Below are 11,487 nucleotides of genomic sequence, written 5' to 3'. Positions count from 1 at the left end.
AAAAAAAAAAAAAAAAAAAAAGCTTGGTGAGGAGAAAAGGGGAACTGTTGCAGAGGCATCCTGGGATTACCTTACAGGGGACATCATGCTAATTACACATGGTTCTGTCTCATCATGATGCTTTTGAGTCTCTACCCATGCTTGGGGCTGTAGATCTGTCCTAGGTGCTGCTCCTTCTCCTTTGGAGCCATCACAATGCTCCAGAGTGTACTGAGATAGGTCCAGCCCCCTGACCTTCTCACAGGGCACAACATGCAGAGATGCTGTTGATGCACTAAAGCATAATTTATATAGTGATGAAGACAGTAAGGCTAGAGCTTACAAGGTCATGGTAAACCTGCCATGCAGTGAGACATCTCAAAAAAAAATGAAACAAGATGCAGTATCACTACATGGTTTGGAGAAATGAGTCCACTATCAAAAGTGCTTCCTGCTGTTCAGTAGAACCCAAATTCATTTCCTGACAACCATATTGTATGGCTGAAAGATCCTTTCCATTTTTCTTTTCTTTTCTTTTTAAAAATTTATTTATTTTATATAGGTGAGTACACAGTCACTGTCTTCAGACACACCAGAAGGTGACATCAAAACCCATTGCAGATGGTTGTGAGCCACCATGTGGTTGCTGGGATTTGAACTCAGGAGCTCTGGAAGAGCAGTCAGTGCCCTTAACCGCTGAGCCATTTCTCCAGCCAGCTAAAAGCTTCTTGTAACCAGCAACCCTCATCTTCCTTCCCATCTCTGAGATGTTCCCACACATGGACCATACAGGTACACACACATATGCTCATGGCCCTAAAACAAACTCAAAAGAACCTAGGTAAAATGATTGACCAGGCAACTGATTGGGTAAAGGAATTTCTATTTTCATTAATCCAGAAATGATTATTTATTTACAAGTTTCTCCTGTGTCCCCACTTCCCCCACATTTCTACTGAGAAAAGAGGAGTCAGGCATCTATGGGAACCCCTCCCCAGGGCAAGTCTGTACTGATCCCAGAATTCTCTGTCTCTTCCAAACATGATTTCCCTGCTCAGCCTACTATTAAGACTCACCAACCTAGCAGCAGGCAGAGCCAGATCTCAGAGGCCATGGGAAGTTCAAGATCCTTACTCTTTTGAAAAATGTCCAAATATGAATGACTAGTGTTGAGAAGGATACTCTGTATATGGTCACATAGTGAGTTTTCAGGGAGGGATGGTCACTTAGTGATTCTACAGGAAAGGGACTTGTGAAACTGANTGTTGAGAAGGATACTCTGTATATGGTCACATAGTGAGTTTTCAGGGAGGGATGGTCACTTAGTGATTCTACAGGAAAGGGACTTGTGAAACTGAGGCCTACAGGTAAATTCTGTCCAAGGACTTGCATGCACAGTCTTCTGCCTTTTGTGTTACTGTTAAGTTTTGAATGGAGAGCAGTTGTTCCCACTCAGTGGCTGGAAGGGATGAGACAGTCAAAGAAAGCCTGCTGGCCTATTCCAATATTTCTCAGGACATTCCACTTACCTCTGTGTACCAAACTTCACTAAAGGGTAAAGCCATACTTCAAATGGCAGAGAAACAGAGATCACCTCATATTACCTTTAAAAATAAGAAGTGTCAAAAGGAAAAAAAAAGAAAAGAAAGAGAAAGAAACCCATGATTTCAATATAAATGAAAAATTGGTGTCTCTGTCCTCTGCTAGGTTTTACCACTGGGAACTGAACCTTCCACCCAGAGCCTGGCAACCTGACTCCAGGGAATGGGTGCTGGCATTATTAGTGACTCCCTCAGACCTTATAACATGGACAGAGGTGACTTCAGAGCAGGGACACTTCCATGCTGCATAGGGATTTAAACTAGCCAGGGCATGTACATTTCCTGCAGAGGAGGACATATGGGAGAGGTTGGCAAAAGCTGGTCCCAGCCTCCTCCTCATCTCTGTGGACCCTCATTGTAGCCATGATGCTCAACTTGGCATCAGCCAGCACTTTTGTAACTGAATCCCTTGGCAGAATTCTTTGCCTATTCCTTTGGTCATCATCAGTCTTGAGTACTATCATAGGAGACTTAATGAGATGAAGTGTGTTGACTAAAAACCCCAGAATAATAAATTCTCTCCCTCAACCCTCCGAATTTCCACTATTCTCTCTCTCACACTCTACATACATCTCCCCAGGTACACGCATAGGTGAACACTTCAGAGGGCTTTCTCAGGCTTCAGGGAAGTCCAGTAGAGAAGGGTATCCACAAGAAAGGTGGGCAGGTAGCTCAAGGGGATGAAGAAGAGCTTAGCATCCCAGCCAGCTGAGTATCGGGTGCGAGGGTGGCAGGCAGTCAGAGCGTGCTCCATGCAGTCTGTCACCAAAGTCAGGTCCTTGTTGCACTTCTGGTCCAATTTGTTTAGGTTTTTCAGATCTATGCAGAATGAGGAATGATTTAGGTGGTCATTCAGCTCCCACCACTCCTGTCTTACAGTAGAATAGAGGAGATTATCCATTCCCTATGTGGGAGAATCCATGTGTCTGAAACCCAAGCCTAGGCTGTCCTAGTTCCTCAAGAGGACCACAAACAATCTTCAAGGAAAATTGTGCACTCTGTCACTCATCTTAGCTCATAGAGAATGCTGGTTTCATACCGCCTCCCATCCCTGACTTCACTGATATTGCCATGACCATGAGATCAGAGGGAACAGAGCAGAATGTTCTGAAAGACACGAACTCCTTTACAGCCCCATACACAAACTGCCACAACCACAGGGAAATGGGTCTGAATTACTATTCTTTGAGGAAAAGGGTGAGGCATTAGAACTCCTAAAATTAGAAGGGGGTTAAGAGTTTGGGATTTTATGTAGCTTTGACCCTCAGAGGTTACTTACAGGATGCCAGGTACTTCTCGCCATAGATCTCCCTGATTTCTGAGCTGGTCTGGTCCCACAGCATCTGGGTATTTGAGGATAATCTGGCACTACTGGTCACACCGGTCAGGAAGAAACCAGGCTCTATAATAGACACCTTCACCCCAAAGTAGGAGAGCTCCCTCCTGCAATACAGACAGATAGATATCAAGGACTTCAGAGATCTTTCAGTGAGAACATTTTAATACAAGTACAGTAGCATGCGAACAGGAGCCTGTGGTGAGGAAAGGCCACACACTTTGGATCTGGGATGTACAGGAAATAGGGAAGGATCTTGGGATAAGGGAATTGCCTCTGTGCTCTTAGTATTTTACACTAATTATTTTTTGTGTGTAGCTCACTGCCCTAAAACTAGACATTCTGGTCTATGGCACTGTATAACATCTTTCTCCAAGTAGTGCAGATGCAAAGGATTCTAGTCCTTGTCCAAGTCACCTTCACCGCACTAGTAAGTCTATATCTACCACACATCTGTCCCAGGAAGCTCTCAGGACACCCATACCCACACCCACACAAACACACACACACCCACACACACACACACCCCACACCCACATACACACACACTTTCTACTTCCTCACATGTCTCCACAAAGCAACCTCCTACCTCCAACTCCCTCACATTGTCAGCCACCCTGTTCCCTGCCATAAAGGTCTTCCCTGTTTCCATTCCTTGGAAGGTGTGATGGTTTGTATATGCTGGCCCAGGGAGTAGCACTATTAGAAGTTGTAGCCCTGGTGGAGAAGGTGTGTTACTGTAGGTATGGATTGTATGAATATGATAGAAGCACATAAGGTATGCTAGAATGTGTTTATTGTAGACTGTAAAAGGGGCCTGATATCTGTATGTGCAATTGAAAGAGATATTCACCACAACTCAAAACCATGCTCAGCATATAGAGGTCAGGGGAGTGGATTCTTCACTTCATCCTAGCTGCCTGGAAGACAGTATTCTGCTAGCAGCCTTCAGCTGAGATCAAGGACTCTCAGCCCTTCCTGTACCATGCATATCTGGACATTGCCACATTTTCACATGGACAAAAGTGGACTGAGTCTCTAAACCTTTAAATGCCATCCCCAATTAAATGTGGTCCTTATAAGAGTTGCTTTGGCCATGGTGTCTGCTCAGTAAAAACCTAAGACAGAACTGTTGTCTTGCCAACAGCAAGAAATACTGAATATGATAAAAGCACATAAGATATGCTAGAATGTGTTTATTGTAGACTCTAAAAGGGGCCTGATATCTGTATGTGGAATTGAAAGAGATATTCACCACAACTCAAAAACATGCTCAGCATATAGAGGTCAGGGGAGTGGAATCTTCCCCCAAGAACCTCACAGTTCCAATCCAACCCCAGTGTTGTCCCACAAGGCTCTCCCTCCTCCGTAAAAGGACAAAATGAACTAAACTCATGTTTCAGTCATGGCCTCTTGTACAGACTTGGAAATGTGCTGGCCAGTGAATGATTCAGGGAGGGGAAGGTGAGAGAGATGCAGAGTATCCTCCTGATGATGGGACTTAAAGAGTATAGTTAAATAAAAATCCTTTCAAAGTACCCCTCGAGTCCCCTTCCCTTCCAGTACCTGAGGGAGTCTGAGAAGGCCTCTACACCATACTTGGAGATGCAGTAACCACCACCACACAAAGACACTCGGCCCAAGGCACTCGCGATGTTGACCACACGGCCCCTCGCCTTCCTCACTAAGGGCAGCATGCTCAGAGTCACCTCGATCAAGCCCAACAGGTTCACATCAAGTACACTTGCAAAGTCCTGTTTTTTTATCCACTCATTGGGACCCGAGGGGATGGAGATGCCAGCGTTGTTGACCAGGCCCCAGAGTCCTGGGGACAGTGGAAGGAGAGAGTCACACAACACAGGTTTAATTATGGATGAAATGCACATTCGACAAGGTAAGCACACTTTGACACATGTTTACTGGAGAATAGGATGCAATGAACAAGAACATGGTATCCACAGGGCTGGGTTCTCATGCCAGAGACTCATGCTGACTCAGAGCATGGACACCTTCATCCATGAAGTCTTCTGGCCCAGCTCCTTGCAAGGAATCAGCCAGTAGCTCCTTCTCACTTGCTAATTTTCAAAACATATGGTGGACACATGGTGTACCTGTGTTAATCCGAAGACCATGAAAGTATGCTTATGTTTACAAGTTGATGCCAACTCTAGAGATTTTATTCTCTTATTTGTTGTGGTGGTTTGAGTGGCAATGGAAGCCATAGGCTCATATATTGAAATGATTGGCCCTGAGAGAGGGGCAGTGCTTGAGGAGGATTAGGAGGTTTCATCCTTGTAATAGTGGGTTTAGCCATATTGAGTTATGAGATTCACTGGAAATGGGCTATCCAAGGGTCTTGCTGTTCCTGCTACCAGTGGATATAGATGTAGTATCTCAACTCCTTCTCTAGCACTATGACTGCTATGCAACCCACCACACTTCATGATATGATGATAACAGTCAAAAGCTTTAACTGTATGCAAGCTCAAATTCAATGTTTTATCTATAAGTTATCACAGTTGTGGAATCTCTTCACAGAGCTAGAATTCTGTCTAAGACAGTTGTATCTTTGCATTACTCTGAGCAATTTATACACTGCTAACTGTCTTTCAAAAGGCCAAGATAGGTAGTAATAAGGAAGAATTTGTTTCCATTATCATTACTTATTTTAATAATAACAAAGAATAGTCATAAGAAGAGAATGACAGAACAGGAAAATACAAAGGAGAAAAGAAAGAAAAGACAAACTTAATTAATCTCTAGAGGAAATTTGGTTGGGAAACAAACAATTGAAACCTTGGTTGTGGGAGATTTGCAAAACTGAGCTGTGCTTTTCACCTCTGCTGAAGTCAGCCTTGAAATTAATCATGATCAACTCTCATATTGATCAGTACCTATACTGATGAAAATCAACATTGATCAACTCTCTTCAGATGCTTACAAAACCCAATGTATTGGCTGGTTCATTTACAACTTGACACAAGCTTGAGTCACCAGAGAGTAAGGTGCCTGAGTTGAGGAAATGTCTCCATAGGATCCAGCTGTAAGGCATTTTTCTTAATGACTAATCTAATGAGGGTCCAGCCAATCGTGAGTGGTGCCATCCCTGGGCTGCTGGTCCTGGCTTCTATAAGAAAGCAGGCTTAGCAAGCCATGGGGATCAATCCAGTACAAAGCACCCCTCCATGGCCTCTGCATCAGCTCCTGCCTCCAGGTTTCTTCCCAGTTTCAGTTCCTCTCCTGACTTCATTTGGTGATGAACAGTGATGTAGAAGTGCAACCTAAATAAATCCTTTCCTAGAAAAACTTGCTTTTTGGTAATGATGTTTTGTAGCAACAATAAAAACCCTATGTAAGACAGCTAGGGACAGGATAAGGGAGGTGACAATCCTTGCTGAGAACCAACAGGACAGACTTTCCAATGTAAGCTTGAACACACTGGGTTCTTTTAGCCACTCACCCACAGATGGCCCTCACTCATCCCTTCGGTCTTTAAGTCATGGATCTTCAAGGATCCACTCTGAAAGGCTATAACTAAACACCATGTCACCATTGTCAATTTCTGGGCAGACTGAGAGACTACTTGATTGAGACTAAGATCTACATTTGTTGACTTTATAACATTGGCTCAATAAGTCATCTGCATCCTCGGCTAAAAAGCTTATCTTGTCCTTCTATAGATACATAATCTGTACTAGAGATTGTTTTTGTTCTGTTTTCAAAAACCATATGGATACCTACTTCCATAGAAGTTTCCTAAAATACCTAATGAATGGAATTTCAGTGGAGTCGCCTTATGATACTGGACATGACACTACATACACATCATCATCTACCATGTAAAACCTTCAGTGCCAGGAATGGCTCACATTTTGTCCCTAAAACGGATCTAAGGAACACAAACTATGTCTTAGTTGGGGTTTTACTGCTGTGAACAGACACCATGACCAAGACAACACTTAGACAACATTTAATTGGGGCTGGCTACCGTTTTAGATGACCAGTCCATTATCATCAAGATGGGAGCATGGCAGTATCCAGGTAGACATGGGCCTGGAGGAGCTGGGAGTCCTACCTATTGTTTGGAAGGCACCAAGGAGAAGCTTGGCTTCCATCCAGCTAGGATGAGGGTTTTAAAACCAAAACCCACAGTGGCACACCTACTCCAAGAAGACCATACCTCCAAAGAGTGACTCTTCCTGTGCTAGGTATAGGCAAACCACCACACCCTCCAAACCCCCATTACAGGCTACACTCAAGTATACTAGCTGCTCTCCCAACATGATGATAGGGCTATTTAGCTGTGGTGGTTTACATATGCTAGGTCCAGAGAGTGGCACTATTAGGAGGTATGGCCTTGTTGCAGTACATGTGTCCATGTTGGTGGAAGTGTATCATTGTAGGCATAAGCCTTACAATCCTCATCCTAGCTCCCTGGAAGCCAGTCTTCTCCTGTTTGCCTTTGAACAACATGTAGAACCCTCAGCTCCTCCTACACCATGCCTGCCTAGATGCTGCTACACTCCTGCCTTGATGATGTATTGAACATCTAACCCTGTAAACCAGCCCCAATGAAACATTATCTGTCCAAGTGTTGCCTCGGTCATGGTGTCTGTTCTTAGCAGTAACCCTAACTAAGACAGAAGTTGGTACTGGTACTAGGACTGTGGTTTTGCTGTGATAGGCCTGATTGTGCTATTGTTTAGAAGAATGTGGTTTTTGGGACCTTGATATTGGAAAACTGGATAATGTTTTAAGTGGGGCTATGGAATATGGAACTTATTTGCTGAGGGTGATTTGAACTGTAGAAGCCTGGCTCTAGATTTTTCAGAGGAGAATGATTTTAATATGTGACTGAGAGACTGCTCATTTGATATTTTGATGTAGAATGTGGCTGCTTTGTACTCTTCCCTGAAAAGTCTACCTGGAGCTAAGGTAAGGAGACTTATATTAACTGCATTGTCAAAGAAAGTTTGAACAAAGCCCAAGAGAGACTTTGTTCTCTGGTTAAGTCTCATGATGGGCATTTTGAGCAAGAATACAAGCATAGAAAGGAAAAATATAAAATGTATGGTCTAGGACACCAGGAAGTGAAATGAGGGTGAATCTTGTATTCAAGGAGATAAACAGATTAAGGAAGTGTGGCAAGATCCTACCCAGCTAGGGTTACTGCTTTTGTGTTTGCCATTGAACAAGGAATAGTTATATCATACTAAGTGTCATGATTACTTGGCTTCTGTTTTCACTTGAATTTAAATCTGGAGTGAACTACAATCCAGAAGTGAAAGGCACAGACTTTTGATTTGGATCTTGAGGATCAGTGGCCATCAAAAGCTTAGGCCCTTTAACACGCCTATACCGGCAGTAAAGAAACCCAATGATGCCTATCGTTTAGTCCAGGATCTCAGACATATTAACTTTGCAGTGGGGTCTCTCCACCCAGTTGTGGCTAACCCCTACACACTTCTATCTAATATCCCCTTAGGTATTTTCCATTTCTCAGTTCTAGATCTTCAGGATGTGTTTTTCCCTATTCCTCTAGATGTCCAGTCACAAAACATATATGCTTTTACCTGGACAGATCCTGATACCCACTTTTCTACCCAACTGACCTGGACTGTTTTACTTCAGGGATTCCGGGATAGCCCACACCTATTTGGGCAGACCTTGGCTTCTGACCTACTATCTCTGTCTCTTCCTAAATCTAAGATCATACTTTACATAGATGATGTCCTTCTCTGTAGCCCCTCTTTAGAAATCAGCCAGACTGATACCTCGGCTCTTCTAAATTTCCTCTCTAATCGTGGCTACAGGGTCTCACCCTCTAAAGTCCAACTGTCCACTCCTCAGGTTACCTATTTGGGACTAACAATCACCCTGACCCATAAGACGATTACATTAGACAGAAAGACTCTGATTCAATCTCTAACTGTTCCGTCGACAAAAGAAGAAATTTTGTCATTCCTAGGAATAGCCTGTTTTTTTACGTTCGTGGGTCTCTTTCTTTTCTCTTCTTTCTCGCCCTCTATACAAAGCAGCATCAGGCCCCACCCACAAACCTCTTTTAAAACCTATTACCAAGCCCTTTCAAAGGCTCCAACAGGCCCTCCTTAGGGCCCCGGCCTTACATCCCCCTGACCTGACTTGTTCTTTTTCCTTCTATATAACAGAAAAGGAGGGATTTGCCCTTGGAGCCTTGGGGCACCAAATAGGACCTCCTTTTGCACCTGTGGCATACCTGTCAAAGAAACTAGACCTAACCATTCAGGGATGGGCACCCTGTGTTTGCACTCTAGCAGCCACTGAGCTCCTTATTCGAGAATCAAAGAAACTAACCTTAGGATCACCTATAACTGTTTTCACATAACCTGTCACAGCTCCTAATGTATAAAGGAATACAGACTCTACCTCCCTCTAGAGTTCTCTCTCTCTCTCTCTCTCTCTCTCTCCAGGTAGCTCTAATAGAAGACCCCACACTCACTTTCCAATCATGCCCACCATCAGACCTGTCAAATACCTCCTGGTCTTGGTGGACACCTCAGGGTGGGTAGAGGCATTTCCCACAACTAACAAAAGGGCTCAGACAGTCTCTGATCTCCTCCTCCGAGAGATCATCCCTCGATTGGGTGTTCCAGTCTCTCTCCAATCAGACAACGGACCTGAATTTACCTCTCAAGTTTCTCAGATCCTATCTAAGGCCCTAGACATTCCCTGGCACTTTCACATCCCTTACCACCCTCAATCTTCAGGCAAGGTAGAAAGAACTAACTGCTCCTTAAAAACTACTCTTGTTAAACTGTCACAGGAACTTCATCTTGACTGGATAAAGCTCCTGCCCCTGGCTCTTTTCAGATTGTGAGCTCTCCCCAAAGACCTCTCCTCATCTCACCTTGTGAACTCATGTACGGATGTCCAATCCTAACTCCTGGCTTCTCGCCCAAGCACTCTCACCTTCCAGATCATTTGCTTACCCCATTACTTTCTCATCTCCGTTCTCTCCTATGGAACTTTGCTGACCATCACCTACCTCGCCCACACTCTGTTTCCTGCCCATTACCTGTTAATATTGGAGACCAAGTCCTTTTATCTCCTCCAGGTCATCAGCCTTCACCCCTTTCTCCAAAATGGCAGGGTTCTTTTAAGGTAATCCTTGTAACTCCTACAGCTGCTAAGCTCGAGGGACTCTCTCATTGGGTCTACCTGTCTCACCCTTCATTCCCCCACCTAAAGATGGCTCCTCTTCATACACATTAACCCTAACAGGACCGTGCTGCATTAAGCTCCGCAAGACATCAAGACCACCTGTCTTGTCTCCCATTCTAGAGAATGAAGCTTTACTCCAGCAGCCAAACCCGACCTCGCTGGACAAGACACTGGATTAGTTGTGGCCTTTTCATCTTTTCCCTGCTGTTCATTTCCATCAAGGGTAGTCCTTATGTCTGGAGATTCAAAGTTCGAGAAAAGCCCGCAGACAACAAGCTGACTTTCCAAATAGGATCAGGAAACTGCTCCATAGCCGGGTGCCAGGAAGCGATCCAGATTGCTACCATTCCTGTATCTGTTACTCCATCCAAATATTATGACCTCTATACCTGTTTTCTCTTTGACCAGACAAAAGATTATTACAGAAAATGGCCAGACGAGTATAGGAACTGCCCATACTGGTCTTGTGAGATACACATGCTAGGGACATGGATTAATCACTTCTTCTATCGATTCCGCAAGACACTCTTCTACATTTGAGACTCATGGGATCCCAGGTGGGAAACAGGAGTTGCTGGTAACCTCTACCGCAAAATCCAGCCTAGTTCTCCTGTAAGTACTATCCACATCCAGAGATGTCTCAATCGCCCCTTGTCTTATTAATCTCGTCTCTATATTCCTTCAGCAACAAGTACAAAAAATTTCTAACCAAACTGTTAATCAGCTCCTGCTACAGGATTACCAGCCACTGCCCACAAAGGAATCACTGTCCATAGAAGAGCCTGATTCAGACGATTACCAAACGGATTCCGATGGTGAAGACCAGATATACCCTGAAAATTGACGATGCCCCTAAACAGCAGGAAGTAGTTTAAAAGACACAACGCCCTTATTCCCTCTTCACCAGTGGTTTCTCCCCCTCTTTTTCTCCACTTCTTTTTATAATAACAAGAAGGGAGGGAGGAATGTTAGCACCAGGACACTCCAAGGCCTAACTATGTGACCCTTGACCTGCATTGCCAGGACAACGACCCTCAATTCCACAATCCACTTGGCTCAGTTCCCACCCTCACTGGTGTGACGTCATTTTCCGTCTAAATTATGGCATCACCCCTCCTCTCTCTCCCTCTCTCTCTCTCCTCTTCTCTTTCTTCTCTCCCCCCTCTTACTCTCTCTTTTTCCTGTTCTCTGCCCTTCTACCCACTTCGCCGCCCCTCTATCTCCCACGTGGAATCACCTTGGCCTGGTCTGCTGTTTGGTTTATCTGCTCAAAATAAATAGATTAATATTATTTGATATTAATTAACACATCAAAGGCAACCATTACTATTACCCAGCCTCAAGCCTGGTAATCTTCCACAGTGACCT

General features: G+C 44.2%; 1 protein-coding gene across 1 annotated transcript; it reads right to left on the bottom strand.

The window, feature by feature from the left end:
- Positions 1-2,166: 2,166 nt before the first annotated feature.
- Positions 2,167-4,817, bottom strand: LOC110288841 (retinol dehydrogenase 16-like). Its single transcript, XM_029473897.1, has 3 exons — positions 4,483-4,817; positions 2,860-3,023; positions 2,167-2,399 (listed from the first exon to the last, which is right to left on the bottom strand). Exons 1-3 carry the CDS (start codon positions 4,800-4,802, stop codon positions 2,182-2,184), a joined length of 702 nt encoding a protein of 233 aa, XP_029329757.1. The 5' UTR covers positions 4,803-4,817; the 3' UTR covers positions 2,167-2,181.
- Positions 4,818-11,487: the final 6,670 nt, after the last annotated feature.

Source organism: Mus caroli, unplaced genomic scaffold, assembly GCF_900094665.2.
Source record: "Mus caroli unplaced genomic scaffold, CAROLI_EIJ_v1.1 scaffold_14236_1, whole genome shotgun sequence".
Lineage (NCBI taxonomy): Eukaryota > Metazoa > Chordata > Mammalia > Rodentia > Muridae > Mus > Mus caroli.
Note: the sequence above shows the minus strand (reverse complement) of the source record. Positions and strands in the feature narration are given on the sequence as shown.